At 40.6% G+C, this 27,052-nt stretch overlaps 1 protein-coding gene across 1 annotated transcript in view; it reads left to right on the forward strand.

Moving 5' to 3' along the window:
- Positions 1–975: 975 nt before the first annotated feature.
- Positions 976–27,052, forward strand: part of MAP3K15 (mitogen-activated protein kinase kinase kinase 15) — an 80,328-nt gene continuing 54,251 nt past the window's right edge. Inside the window, exons 1-2 of the mRNA XM_030951915.1 lie at positions 976–1,285; positions 25,675–25,814. Of these exons, the coding sequence (XP_030807775.1) occupies positions 976–1,285; positions 25,675–25,814 (450 nt within the window). The remainder of the gene's footprint in view (positions 1,286–25,674; positions 25,815–27,052) is intronic.

A 27,052-nucleotide genomic window follows, 5' to 3' on the forward strand; every position in this document is an offset into this window, starting at 1 on the left:
GGCAGCAAAGGCAAAGACACTCTTTGTCTAAAACCTCATCTGTCACCATGAGTGGAAAATAAAATGAAAAACTGTCCAGATAGGCTTACTATTTCAAACACAAATTTGCAGGAGGACTGTGCTTTTCCACTGTTCCCTTGATCACTAGTTGGTTGTGGTCTCTGTAGGGTGACTTTTGACAGCTGGGGTACAAGGCTGAGATATTAAATTATCCAGGCACATGCACCAGTGCCTGGACCAGCAGCAGTGCCGAACCCCAGGCTGCTATCACCAGTGTAGCTAGTAAGAAAAACGTGTTAGAAAATAAAAAATAATTTTGCTCTTATAAAGAAGCCAGGAAGTGCCACAGAGTTACGAGAAGGTGATTTTGTCATCATCGTGGGAGACGATTAAGAAAAGAGAAGGAAGTTAAGGATGAACTATTACCCAAACTTCTGACACCGTCTAAATGTGGTCAAAGTCGTGTAAACAACTGGATGGAGGATTCAGCAGGGGAGAAGTTGCGATGGAGCAGAGGGAAGACAAACGGGCAGCAGCTGCCTTCGCTCCGCGGGCGGTGCGCGGGGGCGCTGCTGCCGGCGAGGGGCGGGCAGGGCAGGAGATAAACGGGGCGCGATCGCCCCGACGGCGCCGCTCCCTCTCAGAGCCGCCGAGGTCGGGGACGGGAGCGGGCGCATTGTCCCGGGAAGGCACGGCGGGGTGGAGCCGGACTCCGCGCTGGGCTCCCCGGGCTGTCTCGTTCGGGGAGGGCGGTGCCCAGCTGAGGCGAGCCCCGCTCCGTGCCGGCCGCCTTCAACTCGCCTCGTCCCGTCCCCGCGCCCGCCCGCCCGGGAGCGGAGAGAAGCGCGGGCAGAGGGGCCGGCACGAGGAGGAGGGAGCCGCCTCGCTGGGGTTTGCCCAGCTGCTGGCGATGGGACGCGGCCCCGCCTGAGCACCTGCCGGCAGCCCCCGCTCCCCTCAGCCCTCGACGCCGCTATGGAGAGCCCCGTGAGCGGCAGCGCGGCCGCGGAGCCGGCGCCCCCCGGCGCGGAGCCGGAGCTGGCGGCCGGGGACCCGGCGGAGGCGGCGGAGGTGGGCTCGGCAGCCCCGCGGCCGCGCTGCCTGCGGGCCGTGTACGTGCTGAACGACCCGCCCAAGGCGGGCGCCGGGGCGCGGAGCCCCGAGGCCGGGGCGCGGCAGTGCCTGCTGCGGGCCTGCGAGGCCGAGGGAGCCCAGCTCAGCACCGTCAACTTCGGCGAGCTGGACTTCGGCGAGACGGCGGTGCTGGACGCCTTCTACGACGCGGGTGAGCGGGCTGGGCTGAGGCGGGACGCGGGGCGGGGGCTCAGGCTCGAGCCTGCCCCGCGCCGCCTCCCGGGTCGTGCCGGGACACGGCCGGCAGGGACGGGAGCGCTCGGTGAAGGTGGTGCCGGGGGTAACGGGGAGAGTGGGACTCTGCAAGGGGTGTGGGGACAGCGAGATGGGTGCGAAGGGATTCTCATGTAATGCGTCCAGCGCAGGGAGCAGGAGAAGGTGAGAGAATAAAGTTGAGGCTCTTACAGCAGCTCATTGAGTTGCCACGGTGCGTTGTCCCAGCAGGACTGTGGATCCTACAGTACCAACCGAGTCTTAAGGAATAGCTCCTGCTGGGGTGGTTTGCTAAACCCCCGTCTTCCAGCTCCCAGCCTGATGGGGAGCTTAGAGTGAGACACAGGACAAAGAGACGCCAGCCTCTGATCTGGCTTGGCCAGAGGCTTCATGTTCACCACTCTCACTCCAGACTGGACAGTGAAATTGTATGTGAACAAAGTGTATTGCTCTGTATTGCTCTGAACAAGGGCTCTGAGGAGGACTTGTGAGTATTGCCCACCCTGTTCAGGTTTGAGCTGGTCACAGGTGTCTGTCAGTTCAAAAGAAAGCTGCTGTCTCTTCTCCACTCAAAAACACCTGGCTAGTTTGGCACTATGGCAGAGAACTGTGAGCTTTTTCAGCACACATTGGAAGCTTCTGAGCCAATAGGTATTATAAACTAATCAAGGTGAGTATGTGGGCATTTTGCTGGCATGCAAACTTTTTTTCTCCTATCTATATGAGCCAGCATAAGGAAATGCCGGAAATTGACAAACTCCAAATTGGAAAGTACTCTTTAAGTCCATCTTTCACAGTTCATCTTTCATAAGAACTTTGTTTTCCTCATTAGATGTGTTAAAGAATATTTAAAACTTTATTTAAATATTAAAGAATATTTAAAACTTTAGCCATATTTTAAATTCTCATGTGATTGAGTCCATTTCATCCCAATAAGTCACCCAAATATTGAGGAACCTCACATCCTTTTTTGTCAGTATTTTTCCCCAGAATATTTTTTATGTCTCTGCTAGCAAGGTTGACAAGTATGTAGTACATTCTCTGTGTGTCTTCGTACACAAACACAACCTAGCAATTTCTTTTATAGCCACTCTGAAGGTAAGAATAATTTACTCATCAACACAAAATTATTCCTCTGTTTCTGCTAATAGTGCTATTAATGTATTAGACACACACCTGCTGTGCGTTGTACTGAGCGTCTGAAATAGCTGTTTAAAAGGGGTTCTTAAATTACTGCATTCTGAAGTGAATGCTTCTTCTCTAGGAGTGTGCCCTAACTTTGCAGGCTTTTGATTCAAGTAATTTTGTTGGACCAAGATCATTTTATCACTGATTAACATCGCTTAGTAATAGTAAGGTGCCTTTTACTGGATGCACCTTCAACGCTCTTATATCCAGGGTTTTTTTTCAATTAAAAAGTAATTGAATAGTCCATAATCTGGAATTGTTCCAAAGGAGACTATTAAAAATAGACTTTTTGTGGATTTCTTTCCAGTAGCAACCATCTGAGATCAGCCATGGGGACAACTTCTTAGTTTGTTAACTTCTTAATAAAGTATGTCTGGGATTGCTGGCATCTATTCAGTTCTTAAGAAGAACACTGTTAAGAATAAGTGTTAATGTGAACACTCCTATGGCTCACGATGAACTTTGTGTTGGGAAGTTCCCATGTGTTTACTTTAAAAAGAAGAAAAAATCTGAAGAAATGTTATTGCTGCCTGGGTAAGATATTAAGCTGGCGTTTCCCATACTGAAGATATCTCTTACAGTGTATTTTTACTTTCTCTGGCTGAGGGGTAGAACCTTGACCTCTTGCTTTGTAATGAGTGATGGGTTCTCTAAGAGGTGCTGGCCTGTTGCCTTCCCTTGGTTTACTAGTGGAACCTTAACCATGTACTAATGCTTAATGAGTGAGCAGCAAAGACCAAAAGACCATCTCATTGTGAGTATTATCGATGGCTCTTTGTTAAAAATGTTATCTGTTAGCCTTTTTCCCTCACTGCCTGAAATTGTAGCCTTTACTCAGCCATTAGCCTCCTCCAAAGTGGTTTATTTACCTTACTTAGTGTGAATCCATAAGTACCTTTTGTGACAAAATCACCAAACTTTAAGGACAGAGTGCAACGAAGGTTTCAACAGAAGGTTTCAACAGAAACCTTTTTCCTGTCTGCAGGCAGGTTTTCTGGTAGATGGCTTTTTAGTAGAACACTGAATAAAGTGTTGCAAACCCACTTAAATTCCATAATCAGAGTATATGTGGTTTTTACCTTGAGTGTAGTCATTACTGACTTCCCATCATTTGAAATCTTATTGTGAATGGAAGCATGGCTTATGTCTCTAGTTAGATATTGCAGACCTGCAGGTAATGCAGGTGACTCTGATCATAAGAAATCTCTCAGCTTTCTAAGGTTTTGCTTTACTGAAGGAGAACTACAGCACTTGTGAGAGCAAGCTGAAAAGTGAAATAAGAACTTGGTAAAGAAAAGTAAGACTTCCTTGCTCAGTGTGGGCTAGAAAACAAGCTGTCAGCAAAGTAATTTATATTTTCCAAAAATGGGCAATGATATCTACCTAATAGAGGAACAACAAGGATGCCTGCACACATTGACTGTATCTCTGGGAAGAAAAAAAGGTAATATTTTTAAACTAAAACTGGGCACAGGGAAGTAGTGTGAAACTTTTTTTTGCAGAAAATAAAAGAATAAAAGTAATTTTTCCCTAGGAACAGTGAACCTAGAAGCTAATTGAGAATTTTTAGAATTCTTCAGAATTATCTCATGAAGAAAATCAAACTATAGGCACTGTAGTGCATTCATAAACAACTTGAGAGACACAGTGGAAAGGTGTGACTTGGATATGGTGATGTTACAGGTAGAGTGATTCATAGCTGCAAAGGATCTTTCTGTTCTGAATGTACTAAGAAAGCCAACATGATGTCAAAGTCAAATGTCTGACCTGTACCTCTGGAAGGGTGATGTTACATAGAAAAAATGTAGCTTTTCTTTGTCTACTCAAAACTTTATCAAATCTTAATGCCAGGCAATAGGGTTTGGCTACAGTGTTAACTGAAGGGATGTACTAAGTACAGTTATACAGGTTGTGGGTGTTCCCATTTTGGTTTATGAAATCCTGTCTCTGTAGCTGATCATACTTTTCCCTCATGAGGGATGTGCAGCAATCTGTTTTGAGGCTTGGAATATTTCTTTGAGTATTTAACCACAGCATTTAGAAATTAAACAGTCAGCAGGATGAAAATCAGCTGAAAGGAAGACAGGCTAGAGAGCGAGTGGGGTACTGAGAAATAGAGCTAAATGCTGACCTAAGTGAGTATTCCTCTGACAATCCAGGAAACTGTCAGATAATTTGTGAGTATAGAGGACTGTCTTGAAGTCTGTTTCTGCTGTTTTGCTGTATACGAACTTCTCTAATCAGTATCCTGTGTTGTAAGGCAGCCCCAAAATGCATGGTGTGATACCTGTCTCTGCAGACTTGTCTTCATCCAGAGCCAAGACTTGGGAGTGAGCCCAAACAGAGATTGAAACATGGGTCCTCCTTCCTTCTGTACCTGATTTCTTAACCCTGATTTCTTGTCCCTGAAACTTTTTTATTCATGTTACACTGTGAAAGGGGAAGGAGGAAATAAATTCGCTGGATCCTAATTTTCAGGCTCTGGCACCTGCTGTGGGAATCATTGTTGCCTGTTCCTCAGCTGCCTGCCCTGAAACCCTCTGCCCTCAGAAAGGCAGTGTCCCCACTTCAGAATTGGCAGGGATACTTCAGCTTCTTCAGCCTGAGGGCTGAGTGCCTCAGGTGCAGTAAACACTTGTCACTGCTTTAGGATTATATACAGCATGGTAACCTCTGTAGCGTAGCTGGAGGCGCAGCTTCCCTCGCTGACTCTGCGGCAGGGAGTGCAGTCTCTGACAGGAATGACAGGTGAGGGCAATAACTTCTAAACAAACTTTGTCATACCTTCCTGCTGCAGTTTATCTTTGCCCCTGGGTGTGACAGGGAGCAGTGGTGGAGTTAAGGGTTAGTGCTCTGATGCTTACTTCAGCAGGCAGGGTTTGCTGTTTTTCTGAGGAACACTTAAAATCTTTCCTTTCTTTTCCCACACAGGTAACTCAATGGCTAGGGGTATATTTGCTTTAAATCTCAAGAGATATGCATACCACAGAATACAAAAGTACAAAGAGAAGCAAACCAGCCGTCTTTAGAACAGGAAGGTGGTGGATGAGAGGCTGGGCTGGGTATTGTGCTGCTTTAGTAAAACAGCAGAGCTGTTGGGACCTGATCTTTTATCTCTGTGTGGTGCTGCACATCTAGAGCAACTTCAGGTGTCTCCAGCAGAGCTCTGCATTGTGACATCAAACCAAGTATTCTAATAACAAAACCCTATAATATACCAGTATTATATTCCTTTTATATCCAAGTGTGTGAGGCCAGTTTTAAATGACAGTAACAACCATGAGGTCTATATGTTACTGTCATAAAACTGTTCAGGTTGGCAGGGCCCTTAAAGATCATCCAGTTTTAACCCCTCTGACATGGGCAGAGATACCTTTCACTAAACCATGTTGCTCAAAGCCCTGTCCAGACTGGCTTTGAACACTTCTAGGGATGGAGTATCCACAACCTCTCTGCGTAATCTGTTTCAGTGTCTTACTATCCTCACAGTCATCTAAATCAGCCCTCTTTCATCTTGAAGCCATTCCCCCTTGCCCAATCACTACAGGCCTTTGTAAAAAGTCCCTCTCCAGTTCTCATGAAGCCCCCTTTAGGTACTGCAAGGTGCTATAAGGTCTCACTAAAGCCTTTTCTTCTCCAGGCAAGACAGCCCCAACCCTCTGAGCCCATCTTCCTGGGGGGATGTGTTCCAGCCCTCTGATCATCTTCATAGTCCTCCTCTTGAACCTCTCAAACAGGTTCCCACCCTTGTTTCGCTGGAAACCCCAGAGCTGGATGCAGCACTCCAGATGGGGTCTCACAAAAGCAGAGTAGATGGGGAGAATCCCCTCCCTTGACTTGCCAGCCGTGCTGCTTTTGATGAAGTACAGGACACAGTTGGATTCTTGATCTCAGAGGTCTTTTCCAACGTCGTTAATCAATTCTGTGGTTGATTGATTGAGTCTATGAATCATGCACCTTCATCTTCCTTAGATGGTTTCAAATCTCATGTTCTGCATGAAACACCACACAAATGGTGTGTTTCTGGTTTTTTATAACTTACTCTGCAAGTAATTTTTCACTGTATGATTATAAGTCATATTGAGTCTTGCTAAATAGACTTAGAAGCTTTTATACCCATTACAACCATTACAAATGACTTCAAAAATTTGTACATGTAAGATTATTCTGAAGAGAGGAACAACTGCATCTATTGAACTGCTTTAGTTCTGAAGACCAATTATTGTCGCATGGCTCTTGAAAACACTGTGGTAAAGTGGGTTTGGGTTATTTGTTTTTAATATTGTTTAATTTATTTTTTTAAAAATAAAACTTGCAGCATTTTCTGGAATTCTTCATATCAGTGAATGTTCTTCTGATAGAGTTTTTTTTCCTCTGATAGGAGGAAAGAACTGTGCTGGCTATGCATACTAGTCTGCAAAATTCTAAAGGTCCTTTTATTTTTATTTTTTTTTAAAGAAGTATATGCAAACGCATTTTTCATGTAGTTCCTCATTTGCTCTGAAGGAATCTATTGTGCCATTTGACTGTGAGATGCTGGCAAGCAGATCTCCAGTTCTGCCTTTTGCATTTCAGCTTGACTTTCAGTGACTCCCAGCCACTCATATCCTTTGCAGTGATTGCATGCTTGCTCAGTCTTGCTGTGCTGTGTGTAGCATGTTCTTCATAGGTAAGAATTGTTTCTCTTAGACCTGCAGTCTCAAAATTAGGTTAAACAAAAATAAAGGAAGTGTTTGCTTATGTGGGTTAATTACGTTGCTTTAATTTCCATCCTCCATAAAACGGACAAATTATGGTAGATATGTGGTAGCTCATATTATGTTCTGCAGTCATGCTCTTCCTTTATCAGTGTAATCATACATTGCTTTTTTAATTGTTAAATTAACCTTGCACATCCTAGTTAAAAGGTAAGTAATTAAACACACTTGCACATGCTAGTTAAAATGTAGCCTTTCCAGGCTAGTAAAGGTAAGTTCCTGGTTTGCCTTGAGGTAAAGATCTTCTGACTTGTAAGGATTTGTGCAAAAACTAGTTGAGAACTCAAGATGTTTTAGTTTCTTCAAGATGAACTTGTGTCAGAGTAGTCAAGAGCTCTTGGCCAGGGACAAGAAGTAGGATACAGTGATTATGTGCATGATTATTATTTGATTTATTGCTAATTTAATGTGTAAGTACTGTTGTAATTAGGCTGTAATGCAATATGTAAATAACTATAATCTATTAAAACAGATAATAGTGCAATAGGGTCATGGTCTCTCCAGTCACAAGCTTCAGTGAGACCCCCTTACTTTCTAAACTCAGAGGAGTTTAGGTGTGGCTAGGTCCACTTAGTCTCAGATTTGGTCAACAGTTTATGTCTAAAGACTTAAAATATAAGCAGGTTTGGCTAGAAAAGTACAGGTCAACAGTCTTTAGCCTTGGAGAGTTCATCATTCCAAAGCAACAAAGCACCTATGTAGCTGCTTTTGGATTTTATCTCCACATGTGACTGGATCTTAGTGGTTTTCACTCACTATCAAAAAGTCAGTGTTTCCTAGCTTCAGGCTGCAGGCTTCCATGCTGGGAGGGGGCTCCACCTGGAGGCTGCTTGCAGGAGACCAGCTGGCCCAGTCTCTGCCAGCATTTTGTGCCCTTCTGCAGGCCAGCGTGCACCAAAGTCAGTCCTGAATATCTTGGCTCCCCCATCTCTGGAGTGCATTAATGATGCATTCAGACAGTTCCTCCTGCAATCCTCACCTGGTGTTCCAGTCCTAGGAACAAGCCTCACTGCCATCTCACTGACTGCAGAAAGGGGGACAATGTGGGGCTGTGTGTGGAGGTCGCATGCAATGGCCCAGCTATCTTCTGTCAGCATCACAAGCCTCAAATTCAACTCTGACTGCAAACCTGTGTTCTGGAGATACTCAGGATATGCTGCTGCTTCCATGCATGTGGAGAAGCAGCTGCAAGGGTGTTATGTGGCTAACATTTGGCAGCTGAGGTGAGTGTAGGGTCTTTCTCAGGAGGGCTTCAATGTGGTTTGCCACTTGCAGTTGAACTCTGTGGGCACAGTAGGCTCTGGTTGCCATGCACTTCAGGAGGTCTGTGAATTGCTTTAGCCTCAGGCTACCTTTGAACAGCAGCAAGGGTGCCTGAGGCTGAGCCAAGAGAGGGCTTGCAGCTGTTGCTTTGTCCTGCCCCCTGGCACAGGCTGGATATAAACAGCGTAGCTCCTGTGTCAGCTGAGGTCAGGGGGATTCAATGGGCAGCCAATGGGTCAAACGTGTCTCACAGTATGATTTCACCCCACCTGTCTTCTTTCAGAAGTGCTGCACATATCTTCACCTTTTCCTGGGAGGTTGGGCTGGTTATAGAAACATGCCAGGAGCAAAAATTGCGTCACTGTTCTCTGCAAAGAGAAGGCATGAATTCTGACACAAGTACTGGATCGCTGTGTCATGGGAAACCACTCATGCCTTTTTTTATCCTTCGTAGTACTCACCCTGATCAGGTCAATGATTCTGCTCTGTGTTCAAGGTGGTGGGCTTGAAACTTCTCAGCTATTCTTTGGTAATATTTCAGAGCATTTAAAGTTTTGTCTAAGTCAGTAGCTCAACAGCTGTTATGTCTTGGAGCGCAAAGCCCAGTGGGATTCACGACTTTAAAACGAGTACCCCAGCTTTTATTACAATGAAGGTAAATGATCCCAGCCTTGGTTAGCACAGTCTTTCTTTAACTGCAGTGGGCTCTGATGACAGGCAGAAATCTGAAATGTAATGAAACAGTAATGACCCTGTTAGGACTACATCCCTAGCCTTCTGCTGATGTGGGATGGTACAGCTAAAACCAGCAGTAAGGGACGTACTCCAGTTGATCACAGCAGAACTTACAGCTCTGTCCATTCTAGTATATAGTGCTTTTATGCTTAAATTGTGTTTTAAAAGTCTTCAATATCTCTTTAAAGCAAAACACAAGGAGAAGAATCTTGAAATGCTTTTTAAACCCTGCTTCAGTTTAATTTTTTTTATTTTGCATCTTGGTATGGAGGGAAATGTGTCTGGATTCTTTGCATTTGTGGGCTTTTATTCTGTTCAGTAAAACAACCCTTCATGCACAGAAGTAGCTCAACCACGGGTGGTCGAGGGCCTCTCAACAATTTGAAAAGTGTTTATCACATGATAGATGTTTAGCACATGATTTCTAAACCTTTTGAAGTGTATGCCAAAAATACACTAGTTCTGGAAAACAAACTTCCATGTCAATCAGCATGATAATGAGCTTTCTCTAAAATTCTTCAGTTTTCTACTGGTGCTGGCAGTGCTTTCCATGAATAGTGGTACTTTGATGCCTCCAAGCAAGTCAAAACCAGTGGTAGATTTTATCAAACTGATTGTGGGGAAAATAACAGGGAAGTTACTTTTTTAAACTTGGGGTAGGGAATTATTTGCCACTTTATTGCTGTCCTTTCTCCCTCCTTCCATTTAAATTTTTTACAACTATTTAGTAGCTAGATCAGCCACAAGAAATTGGGCTGAATCAAGTGTCTGTCTTTGCCTTAGTCACAGAAAAGCTGCAGGTTTTTTCTATTGCAGAAAAATCTCTGCCCATAATAATTTCACTCAGCTGAAGATTAGCTGCATTAACTCTATTGTTGCTGCCTGTCACTCACAGAAGCTGAAGAAAGAAATTTCTTTCTGCTAATTTATGTGTTGAGGGAGACATTCGTTGTTAGTTTTGCCTTTGCTGGGAGAGTGACAAGGTGAAACTGAGGTTAGGAACTGGTAAATGAAAACAGTACAAGGCTGTATTCTGTCTGTGTGTTGCTTTCTAACAGTGCTAGACCAGTCATTGCTGTTGTGCTAATCTTAGTAGATAATAAAAATTTGCAGGAGAAAAGCTAATGTTTACAATTGTGTTACTGTTTGTTTCTGGGCTGCCTTACTTAGCAGAGCTTCTGTGTGCACAATCCTGTTTCACACAGTAACTGTCAGCTTTTATCAGCATCACCTCTGCCTTCTCTGGAACTGCGATATGTGTTTCAGATATTTTCTTTGCCAATGGATGTTTGGTATGCTTCAGTCTTTTTAAACCCAGTTTGACGAGAGGACATGATTACCAAGCTCAAAGCCAGGCACTGTGCTTGTTTTTCCTAGTGCTGTTTATGGGGCTTAAGGTAACTGACAAGTTGTGGGATGTTGTCAGCTGGAGAAAGTATTCAAATCAGAATGAAGTCTGAAAATGGTTGAGATGAATTTCTTGATATCATGACAATTAAATGGTGGAACTGATAAACGTAGCTTTTTGCTTATTATAGTAACAAAACCAGGTAAATCTTCATATTGTTTTGGGAAAACCAGAAACTATCTCGACTTCTGGCTTGTGATCAAGTCAAAAAAAGAATGCTTGATTATTTTAATTTCTTTTTACTCTTTAATGCCTCTTCAGATTCCTAGTTTTGCAGTAGTGCCTCTGTGATGGTAGAATATAAATTCAGAGAAGAATAATGCATTAATTTCTGTAATTTTGGGTATTTTGGGCAATTTTAAAAGATGAATATTCAGAATTTAGCATCTTAATTCTATACTTTCTTACATCCGCTTACCATGGCAAGGTACAGGTTAGCCTGGGGATGTTGGTGGATGAGAAACTTGACGTGGCCCAGTTCCCCAGAGAGCCAGCTTGCACCCTGGGGTGCGTCCAAAGCAGTGTGGCCAGCAGGGAGAGGGAGGGGATTCTCTCCCTCTGCTATGATGAGAATCCCTGCAGATCTGGGGGACCTAACATAGGAGGGATGTGGACCTGTTGAAACGAGTCCGGAGGAAGCTGTGAAGATGATCAGAGGGCTGGAGCACCTCTCCCATGAAGACAGACTGAGAGGGTTGGGGCAGTTTAGCTTGGTGAAGAGAAGGCTCTGGCGAAGCCTTATGGCACCTTGCAGTGCCTAAAGAGGGCTACAAGAAAGCTGGAGAGGGACCTTTTACACAGGCTTGTAGATAGGCCAAGAGGGAATGGCTTTAACCTAAAATAGGACAGGTTTAGGTTTGATATAAGGAAGAAATACTTTACTGTGAGGGTGGCAAGACCCTGGCACAGGCTGCCCAGAGAAGCTGTGGGTGCCGCATCCCTGTAAGTGTTCAGGGCCAGGTTGGACAGGGCCTTAAGGAAGATGGACTAGTGAAGGTGTCTCTGCCCATGTCAGAGGGGTTGAAACTAGATGACCTTTAAGGTCCCTTCCGGCCTAAACCATTCCATGTTTTTGGGGTGGAGAATGCTGGAGACCATGTTTAGAGGTTTGTTGCAAAATCACAATTTCATGTGATTCATTTTGTCTGAATCACCATTTGGAAGTACTAATATTCCTCTGATTCTATCGAGATCTTAGGGAATAGGTTCCCCTGTGATAACAAACAGTCTGTGTTCGTGTTTAGTATTCTCTGTCTACATGCTGGAATTTATAGAATTATATATGTGCTGTATTTATAGAATAGTTAAAGATTAAGTAGATAATTGCTATGACTCTAGAAAGACCAGCTTCTACTAAAATTCTAGATTTTATTGATCTCTACATAGTGTCTTGAAATTGATTTCTCACATTTTTTTAATGGAAGCTTCCAAATTTTTAAATTACAGCATTGAGTGGTACATCAGGATTTTTTCAGTAGCACATGCAGTTTTTTAGACTGGCACGTAAAGCTTGTACTGTTTACAGCAAAGATAAAAATAGCAGAGTGGATCCACATCTGCCCAGCATCCAGAGTGTTATATCATGGACTCAGTATCTGTATGTGAGTGCAAGTCTCTTGGCTCACAGATGATGCCCTGGCTTTATGCAAACTTTATCTGCATTTGCACTTTAATAATACTGCCTTTCCTCAATTAACTTTTTTTCTGTGCATAACTTTCTGTGCTTTATGTGGATCTTAAATGGTAGTATGGGAGACCATTAACATAAAGAGGAAATCTATGATATAGTTATGAGGTGGAATATCTAAGTTTGGTACATAAAAATTCCCAATGCTAATGATGGAGACATCTCTTGATATTTGTTTTTAAGATACATATTTGGGAAAAAATAAGAGATTCAGACTAAAAAAGTCTCACTTTTTTATATGCTATATATTTAAATAAAGAAAGGAATAAGGTCTTAGTTTAACCCAAACTTATGAGCTTTAGTGTACTGAAATATTTTCTATTTTTCTATTTTAGTTCCTTGTATTTTGATTACTTTTCTTCTTATTATATTTCTTTGATAATAAGATAATGATCAGCATAATTTTACTTCTCCAATTTTTTTTATATATGTTGTTGGCCGGTGTGTGACCTGTGGGAGATGTGCAGATTTAGCAGGTTTTTTACATTCCCCAGCCAAGGTATTCAACATTAAATGATGGGTGATTCTCAAATGGTTTAGTTTGGATAAATGTCTGAAAGGTTGAAGCTTATCTAACCTCCTTGGCCTGAAAATTGATTTGACTGCAGCTGGGGAGAAAGGGACAACGTTCCTTGTTGAATTTCATACTCTCTTTAATTTCACTTAGGCCAAGTTATCCAGTTATGTAACCTTCTTTTTTTCCTGTACTTCATTCCCTTTGATTGCCTTTGATGACCCAGTGTAGGAAGTGCAGAGGTGCAGGAGAAGTTAAATAAAGTTCACCTTTCTCATTCCACATACCCACCTCCCCCTCCAATTTCAGGCAAGGTTCAAATTAGGTTCAGGCTTGGGGTGTTTTTTCTGCTTGCTCTCAACTGCCTGGCTCCACTCTAGTGCACTGCAGTGGAAATGGTTTTGTGTGAGCCTTGGCGCACTGCTAGTGCAGCAGGTAAGTGTGAACTGCCTGCTTTTAGCTTACTCTGCTGTTTCTGTTTTTTCTCTGGTACTAGATAGGGCAGAAGAATGTCCTGTAGAATTAGTAGGTTCTTTGGCTCACAGAAAAAAATTAGGAAATAGTGTTATTCTTAATGACACGGCATAGTGAAAAGTATGTATGATGTGAGACAGTTATTATGTCTGTCTGGCATCTATATCAAAATTTCTAATACACTGAGAGTATATAAACAGGGAAAATTATTGAACAGGTGTCTTCAGATCATCTGTGACTGATAAGTGTTTTTTTCAGTGTTCTGGATACACAGATTTAAAGCAAGAAATGAGCAACCTCTGGAATCTTAATTTGTCTACATCTGTGAACAGAAAACTAAGGAGACAAATGTGGATTATTCAAATACTCTTTGAGAAGTTTAAAATGCTGCTTCTTTACTATTCATTTGTGTATAAGGGTTGAATGAAAAATGGAAATACCTGTCTTTTTGAGGTATGAATCAGGCATACTGATTGTTCTGTAGATGCTTAGCTATTTTGCAGGTGGAAGACTGCAGATGCTGAATCAGAGACTATTCAAGTTCTAAGTCATACCAAGGTACAGTAGGATGATAGAAGTGAATTGCTTAGGTAAAATATTAGAAATTTTCTTCTCTCTGAAGGTATTTGGTTTGTTACCAAGTACATTTAAAATGAGGGCTCTGTTTTTTAAAATCACTGTTTCTGTTTCAGTGGGGTATTTTTTTTTCCTTCAAAAACTCAGAATCTTAATAAGTGCATGGTCAACAAGCCCCTCTCTGAAATCCCAGTTTATGTGACTGGGCTAGCATCACACAGCAGCTGTGGGGTAGGAAGAAGCAGGTATGGAATTCAGTTTCACAGGCAAGCATTCAGTTGCTTAAGCCATGATAATGCCCTTTTTATTCCTGCAATGCTGTCAGCCTCTGTCACGGTGTCATTGCTTAAGTCAGCAGCCAGTGAGGCTGATGGGAACTGCTCTGTTCCCCACAAATCCCACAGTCACTGGTCTGCCCTGAGCTGTTCTCTTGGGGTAATCCCAGCAGGCAGCTAAACACCACTCACTCAGTCACTTCCTCACCAGCAGGCTTGGGGAGAGAACTGGAAGAATAAAAGTGAAACAACTTGTGGGTTGAGAAATGGACAGTTTCATATAAGGCAAAAGTTGCTTATGTTGTGTTACTGGCACCAAGGCCAGCTCTGGTTGGGTCACTGCTGCCCTTGCACTGCTTCTTGTAAGGCTTCTCGTAAGGCTTCTCCTCCAGTGGGTCCTGCTATAAGCGTTTTTTAGGACATGCAACTCATGGTTGCAGCCATGTAAAGGTGTATCTATTGAAATCTGTACCCCTGCTCCCTTTGGACCAGTCCATAGGTTTTAAAGTGGCAATGAAAAAAAAGAAAAAGAAAATTTACTCTATCTCACTCCAAACCAGCACAGCTGTGTTTAAAGAAGTTTATTAGAATGTTAAGATTCTTCAGTGTATTTTAACTATAGTTAGGTAGCCAGCATCTCTCTCTCTCTCTCTCTCTCTCTATCTGTGATAGAGTATTTCACAGTATATATATAAAGGAAGGATTTTTTATCCTGAAACTTGTAGTGATTAATAGTTTTTGCTTTTTACACTATACATGGTTAAGTGATTGATAGCAAAGTGCTTTATCTTTTTTCCCCATTTTACTTGTGATGGGTGCATGATTGCGAGGTTTCAATAACAGTAATTTTAAAATGTAAATACTTCATTTTGGCATTCATGAAATATGGTTATAATTGGGTAGGGATGATTCTAAGAGATGTGTACCATCTCAACCTACAATCTTTTTCACTATTTACAGAACTGGATTTTTAAGTTACAGATTCAAATGTCTTTTGTTACACAATATGTAAAAAGTGAGTTGTCCTGAAAGTTGTCCTGTTATTTTTTTCAATTGTTGTAAGTTTAACAGTTTCTTCAAGTACTTTACCAGGACAATAGTGTGAAGCTGGTAGCTGATACCACTCACAGGACTGATCAGCTACAGTGACAGAGCTTCTGTCTGCTGCTGTGCTAGCACTGAGTTAGCCAGAAATTGCCAAGTTAAAGATTGGTTGATGGATAAGGGGAGAACAGGACAATGAGAGACACTCAGAGGCAGTGGAACATGTGAAGGAAGTAGGAGTTGCAGGTAGCAATAAGCATTGATCTGCCTGAGCCACAAAACCACTGAAAAGGCTAAGATGCAAGCAACGAGATCTCTCTCAGTTCCTAACCTGGGATCTTGAACAGTGTAGATTTACAAGAAATGGTATAAATATTGGTCTCTTGTGCGTGTCACAACTTCTATAATGCATTTTTTACCAATGTGTAGATCTTGGCAGCATCCACCTGATATGATTGTGATTGGTAACTAAAGATCTGTGACTGTAGTCCCAGAATGGGTAAATTTTTACAATCCTTCCTCAAGGAAGGGTGGTTGTTGTAAAGAGGTCTGTGCTGTGAGTTTCCAGAGACGGTGTGTGTGGACATTATCTTTTTGACTTGGACCTCTCACACTACTGTGAGTTAACTCGCTCAGACTTGAGGCTGTGTTGTTCCTGGGACCTCACAAGCTATGGTATGAAAGGAAAAAAAATTAAAATGGAAGGTTAAGTCTATTACTAGCTTTTATATTAATGACTTTGTCTTGCAGGGAAATGCAATGCTTATATTTGGCTTGAAGGTATTTTTGCTGAAAATTTAACCAATTTGTAAACTTCATCCATAGGTGGGAAGGTTATAGTCAATGCTTCAATGTAATTAAACAGGTTATATAAGTAAGGAAAAAAAACCCTGGGCTGAGATAGTACATGCACAAACATCTCTTAAAGATGTGAGTCATCCCCACAGTTGTATAACAGTGAGTGCCAAAACAAACAGCATTATAAACTGGGACTCACAAATGAGCTCCCAATTTATGGAAAACTCAAGGATGAGTTAGGTGTTTGAGAGATCCCTGGAAATCTTAGGAGAGGGTTTGAACTGTGACAGTCCTTCCTCTCTCACAGGTAGAGAGAATGTGAGTAGAGTACTGATGAGAAAGATCTGTAGTCCTTCTCCACTGGCCATTTTGTTGGTTAACTGGTGGGCGCACATCTAGGGAGGCATCTGCTGAGATGATATACACAATTCTTAGTGTGGAATGCCTTAGTGGTTAATGAAATCCTTCAAAGCAGAGCTGTGAGGCTCTGTGGAAGGGGCACTGAGCACCTTCAGTGTGGGTGTCTGCAGTTGCTTGAACTCCCCTCGTGGGCAGTGGAGAGAAACTGGCACTTCTGGGCTGCAGTTCATCTCCTGAAGTTGGCTTCTCACAGATCAGGGGAATGGGGCTGGAAAAGTGCTTTTGCTCTCTCTGTGCTGACAATGGAGGCAGTGACAACAGGCTCATCTTAGACCAAACATCTCCCTTGTGACTCTGAGCAGCTCACTGCCCAGAACTTCGCTTTGGAGCGAGCAGCATTTCATGAGGCTAAGAGGAGTTACTTCCAAACAGCTTCGCCCATCTGACAAATTTCTGATTTGGTGCTTGAAAGGCTGCTTAATTTCCCATGCGAGCATGTTTAACAGTGGCCAGAAAAGTGAGTTATCCAATGCAGTCTCAAAATTACTTAAGTTGGTTTTAATTAAATCTCTTAAAAGAAAAAAGAAAGAAACAAAACCCAACAACCTGAAGCAAAGACTGGCAAAGTTAAAAAGGACTGAAAGCAAAGCTTTGTCATGGAAAATATTAAGCAATTTCTAAGCCTAGGCATGTACTGTTTACAGTGAATTATATATTTCCTAACTTCTGCAATTCAACATTTAAAGAGTTCTTTGAGGATTAGGTCTTTGTTTCCTTCTTTCCCTAAACTGCCAACTGTAAAAAAAAAAGACCAAAAAAGTCACAAATTATGCTATCTTCTGAGAGAGGTTATTATCAGGTGTTTCCAATCATACAATATTTTTCTTCTTCATACTTGTGCAAAGCATTAAAAACACATTCTGAGCTTGGATGCCTCTGTATTACATTAACTGCATTACTTTTCTTCTCATGCCAGTTCTTGTGGGTGCTGGTTGTATTCTGATTTGGCAGAGTCTGAAAGACTCTCCCTGAAGATCTGTTAAAGAAATAATAAGCATAGGCATTTTATTGGCACAATTTTTGCTTTTCTAGATCAGTAGAATTGCCCTGTTCTTTTAATACATTGTCTTGCCTTGTTTGAAACTTAGTTTTGCTGTGAATTTAATAGTATTCAAGAAGTATCAACACTGTTAAAGCTTTTGCTGTCAATGGTTTTTGGAAGAGTCCTTGTTTCCATTTAACAGAATAGTTCCTAAAATGTGATTTCAGGGCAAAAATTTGAAATGCTTTAGATAATGTATCTAATGAATAAGAAAACCCCAAATCATAAAAATAAATGAGAACTCAGGCTACAGATCAGTTCCTAGAACTGGCAGTGTTGCTCACCTGCTGTAATTTGTTCTGTTCCTCTCAACTAAAGTGTAGTCTCTTGGGTGATGTAATTTTTTGGAACAGACATTTAGCTATTAAGGAATATGTATTAATTATAAATATAGCACAAATACTTTGTCATGTTTTAGAAAAATGAGTTGTTTTAGATAGTAGTTTCCCTGAGTTGCAATAAATGCCACTGAAGCATGAAAAATATGTTCTAGATCTATTTTTAGTGTGTGTTCCGTGTACCAGAGGACAGATGAAAGATGGAGTATCTGTAAAGTAACACCACAGCACTAACATGATTACTGGCTGCAATATTCAGGTCTGAATGTAACCCTATTGTGGAGGATTTTGTATGAAGGGGGGTTTTGTACAGAATTACAAAAGCCAGAGATGAGCATTGGCCCCTCAGTCTCAGCTGTTCTGTTGTTTTGCATGATTGTCTCATTTTCACAGTATCATCTGAGGGTTGATTTTGCTGGATAAGAATTGCTAGTGAGTGTTATAATGTACATACATTGCTAAGATAGCCTATGACTAAAATTTTCAAATGTTGCCAAAGCTAGAATTTGAAATCAAAAGGACAAAAGATTACAGGTGAGAACTGATCTCAAGAACAAGAAGTTTCTCTAGTTATGATTCCACTAAATATTTAAAATAAATATGGGTTTTGTATTCTTTATCTACATTAAAATGCTGTCAGGCTCTATGTATGTGATGCTGTGCTGGTGGAATTCATCCCTAGTGTCACTCCAGCTACATGTGCCTCTGTTTTTGATACACTGGATTATTCTGTTTTCTGCTTCTTTGCACTTCACATTTCACCACCTGCAGCATGGCTGTTCAAAAAGTGCTCATTCCTATGCCATTTCAGGCCACTGGGGGTTCTCCCAGGGCTTTCACTAGAAGCTGAAATAGGCACTCCTGTTATCTATACAGGAAAAAAAAGTGTTCCAGCTTTCTTACCTCCACTTTCAGACTGTAAGCACTACAACTTTTCTTGGTAAGTTTTAACCACTCTGGTGGTTTAAAACCTGCATTATTTCAGCTTTTTGTGCTGGGAGCTGAGAGGATTGAGTTTGAGTGTTCCAAACTTTTCATGTGCACAGGAAGGAGGAGCTGCCTTGCTGGGCCACATGAAAGGACTTTCTAGCATCACCCAAATGCTATGGTTAGAAACACACTCAGTTGTCAGCTGTTCCTCCTCCTTTACATGGATGTGTCTGCTTTCCACACAAAGCCCAGCTGGCCCACTTTGCTTGCCACAGCTGTTCCCAGAATTGTCTCTGGAGGTGGGATGTTGCCAGTGTTGTGTGTTCAGTGGAGCAAAGCAATCATTTGAATTGCTACAGTTAGTGGTGCTTCTGGGTGGTAGAAATCTGAAAAATGAAAAGATTTTTTGTTTCCTAGCAATAGCAGAGCTCAGGATTTGCCTGGTCCTTTCAGGAAAGTTATTTAACAGCAAACTTCCCTTAATCAAGAATACTGCTGCTGCTCAGCTAATACATAGTTCATCTTCAGCACTCTGCATTCACATTTCCTGAGCAGAGCAGTTTCCCAGGGAAGGATTGTGAAACTGGTTTCCAGGGCAAGATTTGACACATAAAAAAGAGGAAGTGCAAAAGAGAGGTATGACTTTCCCCTCTGTGTTTGTGGTTCTAAGACTGCTGGCTTTTATACTTGTTAGGTACTACAGGGTTGCCTTCCATATTTCTTGATGGGAGGAGAAGTGACACATTTTGGGGTGTGCTGGCCTTTCTCTTTAGTAAATCACTTTATAACATGAAGCCTGATGCAGATGTAATGCCACAATTAAGTAAAAAGCAAATGACAATCTCAGTCTCAGAACAAAAATTAGAGGTGTTGCTCTATTTATTTAAAACAGCACAAGTCTGAAATTACCACTTTACAACACTTCTTGTGTTTTCCTGAGCAAACAGACAAACCATGGAAAAGCACCTTTCAGAATTTTTGCCACTTGATGCCCAGGTTTTCAGAATTCCCAAAACACTTGACAAATCCATTAAAGCTGTCAAAAGTAAGATATAACTTAAGTTTAGATTTTGCTTCATTTTATAGTCAGACTGTGCATATGGATAATGTACTAGAACTGGAATTCTCTGTGTTATTTTCTCAAGATAACAAGAATTTTAAAGCAGTGAATTAAAAATTATTTGGCCAGTATTTAAGTTTTCTTTTCTCCAGTTTTGGTTGGTGTCATTAATAAAACCTGATAATGTCACTTTTTTTTCAGTGCTTGCTATATGTGAACAGAAAGAAATCTTTTTTCCCACACTAATATGAGGATTCATACCTAATTTAATTCTTATTTTTCCTGTCCTTTGAAGCATTTCCTTTTGCCTATTAACTAAACACCCTTTCCAAAGGAAGTGCCCTCCATGCATCAAAAGGTTTCAGACATCCAGTGTGCATGCTTGTGTTTCCTGTCCTGAGGTAGCAGTAGGCTGGAATTTGCAGTCAGGGCTCCAGCCACTCCAGGACTCCTTTGCAAAAGCTGCAGCTTATAAAACAATCTTCTTAAAGGTGCTTTGTAAGCAATTTCTGAACTATTACAGTTAATTTTAATTTTTGTATTTATACAGAAGTGCAGCACTTGGTTTTAATCTACAAGAAGCTAAGTGTAGCCTGAAATATATGAATTTGTTTTTAAAATGCTGTTTAATGTGATTATAACTTACATAAATCTATATTGCAGGACAAATCCTTACTGATTCATTTGTTTTTATTTTTATTACCAATTCTGGCCCTATAGCAAACCAGTGATGTTAGCAAATTCATGCTATAATATTGCAAACTTGAAAAAGTTGAATTGAAATACCAGAAGTTCGTAAATTAAAAAAAGAGCTTTCTCTCCTGAGTCTTTCAGCTTCTAAGGTAATATCTGGGTTTAATTTGGTGCTGTAGATTGTAATTAGAGCAGTATTTTTTCTGAGAAAAGTAAGCAGATTTTTACAGGATACCATGATTATAAAGCAGTAAGTTTTAAATGAAACTTGATTCATTATGAGAGCCATAATGTCATCACAAATTTTGACAGTATTTTTACAGTAATATTGGCTTGTGCCTAAGATCTAATGGAGGTCACGGACACTTTGCTAGAATAACAAACTGTGCTGAAAAATCACCTCAGCAGTTCTGTTGGTAGTTGCTACAAATGTGCTTTATTACCTTGAGCTTCCCAGTTTCTGGGAGCATGGGGTGTATTAAAGTTGAGAGTGGTGTGCCTTTTGTTTTAGCTGAAGTGAAAGCTGCAAAGGGTTCCTGGTTTTCAAATACACCAAGTTTTACCATAATTATTTTCCTGTGAAAATTTTAGTATTGTCTTCTTTAAAGAGCTGTGCAGAAATCAAAATTAATTGGTATCCTGCATTAAAGATTTTAATTTCTTTTTCTTTAGGAGTATTGTTGTTCTTCTGAAGAATTTCACAGTTTTCTTCACCAGTTTTCAAGGAATTACATATTTTTTTACTTATTGACTATGATGCAAGCAGCCAATCAACTGAAGCAATACTAATGTAAAGGTTCAGAATTTGCAGGGTGCTAGTGAATAGCAAAGGGCTGAGCTCTGCATTTCCCTCCAATAAGATTTCTATTATCACATTAAGTTTGGGGGTGTATTTGAAATCTGTTATGTATAGAAAGGTTCCAAATCCTGAAAAATAATGAATCCAAAATAATGGAGCAAGGTTCTTGCTCTGCACATGGATAAGGCTGGATGGAGGTGTCTTAGATTAGAAGCTGAAAGCAGTACAGACTTTTTTTGACCTTTTTCTTCTGTTAGGCTCCTAGATTCTATTTAACTATCAGCATAATGCAGGCTATTTCTTAATTTTCTTCTGTTTATTACTTTTTAACGTAAAGATCCCAAAATTGTCAAATTGTCCTTTTGGTTTTGCTAACAATTCCATAAATCATTAAAAAAGCCATGTGAAGACTTGTGATTTATTTAGATCATTAATTATATGATGTCTTTGGGTGCATTTCAAGATAGAGAAATAAGTCTTCTGGTCTTAACTGTTTAATAATGTTTTCCATGTTGAATTATTTATTAGTTTCATAGTCTCCTATTTTACCACAGTTAATGATCTCTAATCTTCATTTCAGTTGTCACAGTTATTTGTCTCTTCTCTGCTCTTGTAAGACACAGTAGTGTTAAAATATGTAAACTGTAGTATCAGAAATGAGTTATGTGCCATCTGCTGCAACAATGCAGAGACCTAATCAAGACATTAAGTCTGAATTACCTTACTGCTCTACAAATACACACATACCATAATCATTTCACAGTGGAAACAAAAGCCTAGACAAATGAACTGCAATCACATAATAAATTGAGATCAGTTTTTGGGTTCATGACAAAAATTGACTAATTTCAGGATGAAAATAGTTTCGTGGGCAACTACTAAGGATAAAATGAGTTGAAAATATATGCTATGCTTAAGAAGAAATGAGGGAGAATACATTTTTATGGGTGTGCTCTTTTGAACATGAGTCACTAATGCAGAAAAGAAGCCATAAGTTTAAATATTCTATTCCAGAATAATTTGAAGTTGGTCATATGCAACATTAAGCACATCCCCACACCTCCTCTGCATCTAGTGGATGCATTGGACAGATTTTCACTTGGAAGCTTTCTGTCCTTCTAGAGAGGCTGTACCTTCCTCTGCTGTCTTTCCTTCTGAACATAGGAAACTCTCTCCACTGCTGGTTTAGACCTGTGTGAAATATTTCATTATCACATAACATTTCTCATGCATGACAAGATTTGATAAAAACTGCAATTGGCTTTTGCTTCACCCCTGTCTGTAGTGGAGGTTGAACCTAAATTTGTCAAGGGAAGTCCTGAAGTACATTTGGCTGACCAGGCTCTTTTGTTATGGGGAATGGGAGTTGAGAATGAACTCTGATTGACTTATGTTTCTTTTCATAAATCAAGTTTTGCAAAGCACATAGTGTTGAAGTTATTTCTTTTAATGTGTCTCTGGAAGTTTAAGGAAATTCTTATCTGTCTTATCAGTAATTCTGAATGCCTGGTTGAAGTGCAGGGGCTCATATCTTGTTTTTAAAGAACTGTAAATGAAGTAATTTAGTGTAAATCATGAGAAAAATGTAAGATAACTGAAACAGAAATATTTGTGGTGTCACATACTAGCTTTGTTCATTACATGACTCACAAAACTCCCTTACTCCAGGAAGACAGATGTACCCCTGAGAACAGTAGTTCTGGGGAGTGTGCTTAGACCCAGCCATAGGTGACACTGAGCTCTGCACTCTCAGCCCCCCATGCACTGGGTGCATCCCAGGGATCCACTGCTTTTATAAGTGTTTACTGTGGGTCATATTTTCTCCACCCAAATTTGCATTAATTTCATGGGCCCTCTGTGCTCATGCTGCATTTCACTAGCATGTTAGTAAAGCTGCTTTGCAAGTAGATCTTTTTCCTCCCTGCTCCAAGGCTGCTGCTCTTACTCCTGGAGGAGGACTTGGAGAGCTCCAAAGGATTACAGCTTCTCATCTCTGCTCTAGCCCGCAGCCAGGAGCACGTCAGATGCTCTGCCTCTGTCTTCTGTCATTGACTTCTGTGTTATTCCTTAGCTCCCATGCTCAAACTGAATACACTGTTATCTTCCTGGAGCTTTTTCTTAATTTACATGCATATTTTTGTGATACATCTTCATCTCTGCTACTCTTCATTTTGATTTCTTTTTATTGCTTATTTCTGTTCTTATGTCCGTTTCATGTATTTTTGATTCCACTTACATGGCTATGGAGCAGCAATCAGCAGGAGACAAATTTGAGTTGTAGACCAGATGTGGCAATGAGTTGTGTATAGCCCTGTTTCAGTAAACTCTGTTACAAATCATTGCTCACATTGTATTGTAAAATGCAATATCTGTACACTATAACACTGCATTATCTGAGTTCCCTTACCAGGATGATGATTTTGATTTCACAGTATTCTGATTCCCCAGAAACACACTTGTGCAAGCAATAAAAACCATCCAAGCTCCTAATTTTTTTTCCTAGATGGTATTTGATTCTCAGTCTGCTTGTTAGTTTCTCTTAAATTTGTTCTATAGATAATTTATGTTTTCCAAAAGGATTTGGAAATATTGGGGTAATCTTGATTCTGTTGAGTTTGTGGAGCTGGGTTTTACTTCTTCAAGCTTACATGACCTCTCTCAGTTTACATAACATTACAGTGTGCAATACACACTGTAGAATTTTATTCATGCTGCAGACAGCTGGCTAAACATTGGAAATGGAAAGATCATCTGTAGATGATACAGGATTTGAATTTTATATGAATAAGGGGATTTTCTTATGCCATGATTTTGTGCTGGGGTTTTGTTTCTTTGGTGGGAGAGGGAGGTGCATTTGGATTTTTTTTGTGTGTTTTGTTGGGGTTTGGGATATTTTGGGGTTTGGGGTTTTTTATGTTTGTTTGGTTTTGCTCCTGAACAGTGATGTTTTGTTCTTAAAGCAGGTCTTCAGACTCAAAATGTTCCTTGTGCTTTAACAGGAGTCTCAGTAATCCAAGGGACTGGCTGACCTCCATGTGGTGTGTCAGAATAGGCTGATGGAATTGTACAGGAGCATATATTCATGGCAGGTTTTTCCAAGAAACTGCCTACTAAGTATGGAGTATTGATTCTTGTGATGTGTAACCTTGGTGCAACCAAGGTTAACTGGCTGCTGCATTTGGGTCTCAGCCATCAGACCTGCTTTTAGATTTCTTGTTTACCGGTAGCTCACCCTTCTGTCTTTCCCCGTATGTACTGGGCACTGTCTGTTACCCCTCCAGAGACACAGAATTTACTGCCCAGCTGCACTGAGTCTCTGGAATCTGTTTTGAACCTCAGACACCTCTGTGGTTTCAATGCTAAGGCTCTATTCTTATGAATACTTTGGATTTCAGTTCATCTATGTATCCCAAAGTGGTGAAAGCAGACAGACATATAGATACAGACCTCTAAAAAACTTTAAAGCAAAATTTTTATAGGAATATATAGGATAAAAGGATCAAGAAATAAAAACTCAGCATTAAGTGTCCTCTTCTCCAGTTACTCCTTCTTCCTGCATTGCTCTTTAGGTCTATATGAGAACAAAATGGTGAACTCAGAATCTTTTGTCTGTATCTCAGCTGTTCTGCATAAGATGGGATATTTCTCGTTAGCTCTCTGCATAGCTCTTCTTGCACAGATGTAAATGTTCTTACTTGTGTTTCTGACTTTCATTTCTGACTGGAACACTAAAGAAGAGCAGTGGAAGTCTTGCTCTGGCTGCTTGTGATTGAATTCCCTCATTGCTGTGTCCCCATCTTGAAAATCTTGCCTGTAGCTTTTAGAGTAATTTTTCAGAGTAATTTCTTTTTCTATGCTTTAGGAATTTCCCATTCTTCAAACCTCAGCCTCTTAAAATAAACTTGGTCTCACAGTTTTCCCTGGTTTTCTAATTTACATTATTATTTTTAGGTATTCCATCCTGAATATTTGAAACTTCTGTCCTATGGGTATTCATGCTGTCAGGCCTCAGGGAGCAAGTGCAAAATTGCTTTTTTTACCCAAGGCATTCCTGATGCTGTGATTTCAAAACCTTAAGCAAGATTGATAAACTCAGCCTCCCAGCTAATGTGACACTGATAATTTCATGAGTGGCTCTTATCTTTTATATGAAGGGTAAAATTTACTTCTCATAAGAAAATGACCCTTATTTGAAAATGTTGACTTTGTCTGTCCAGTGTGAGTGTAATTTCGGGATTTATTTTAAATCCCGTGTAAGATTAAAATTTGAATGAAAGTTATTATTTTTTTAGCATTCTATCTTCTTTTCCACTTCTCTCATTTCAGATGTTGCAGTTGTGGACATGAGTGATATTTCCAAGCAACCATCACTGTTCTACCACCTTGGCGTGCGTGAAAGCTTTGACATGGCCAATAATGTTATTCTTTACCATGACACTGATGCTGACACTGCTCAGTCTCTCAAAGTAAGGTTCTCACTTCACAATCTGCTTCATTTCAGACATATCTTTATACTCGATCTTACAGATGTTTGTGATTTTTTGAAACTTACGTTTAATGTAATTCCTGATAGCTGCATAATTAAATCCTGCTAAGAAAAAGCAACTATTTGTAAAAACAGTAATAATAGAATAAATAAATGCTTTTTTTGTAAGAAAAGATCCACAGTGTGGTACTGATTTTGCTTCAGGTAGCTAGACTTGGAATTGAGGGTACAGGTCCGATTTTTTCCTTCCTTTCCCTCTTAATTAAAGTGTACATGTAAGAAAAAGTTATTGCCTGAATAATAACTTGAACAAGGGCTGTATTGCAGCCTGCTCCTATGTAAGCACTTCTGTCAGATGAGGTTTGTATTCCCTAGGTGCTGACTAGCTAAGACTACTAGAATCTCCTTTTTATTGCTGTTTGAAGATAGGAAAAGACATCCTCACCAAATCTTTTTAGAGGGCTGTTGTTCATTTTTATAGTAAGATAATACATGCTATACACTTAAGTCCTGAAATTGCTGTTCTGGATGCAAGTCATATATTGTGGATGTTTCTGCCTTTTTCAGTGCAAGTTCTCTTTATTTTACATCATATTTAGACTTTTGTCCTCTGTATCATCTGTTGCTGCTTTTAATATAATCCATTTTCTTGCTACCTTCACTGAGACAAGCATTGTTCATGCTTTGTTGTTTTTTCCTTATTTTGATTTATTGCCCCTTGCTGCTTCGCTTTTTTCCACACATTTAGTGTCCAAAAATAATTTTTGGAGTTCTCCAGCCTCTCTTGATTCTGTAAGAATTTTAAGGCTCCTTTTTTCTGAGAAAAGCTCTCTTCTTTCACGGCTTCTCATTCCTCTTCTCTGCTGTCAGTGTCTTTGATTTTGCTCTCTTGTGTCTATAACCCATACTTCCTTTCTTCACATGGTGGTCCACATGTGCATTCACATTCCAAGTGGCCTGGAATCCCAAGAACTCAGAGCTGGAGCCTGTCACACCCTTTGTTCAATGGTATTATTTGTATGGATGCACATTGAGGTATTACTGGCATGCCCTCCTTTCCTCCAGCTAATCAGGGTGGGCAGGCATACAGCTTTTCACCCACTGCTGGTAATATACCTGACTGCCATGAAATACTTCATTTTTATTTTTCATTAACACATTTTTATCTTTCTGTATGCTGTCACTCAGATGTTCTGACCAACTTGGTTCTCCCAAGGA

Source organism: Camarhynchus parvulus, chromosome 1, assembly GCF_901933205.1.
Source record: "Camarhynchus parvulus chromosome 1, STF_HiC, whole genome shotgun sequence".
In the NCBI taxonomy this organism is placed as follows: domain Eukaryota; kingdom Metazoa; phylum Chordata; class Aves; order Passeriformes; family Thraupidae; genus Camarhynchus; species Camarhynchus parvulus.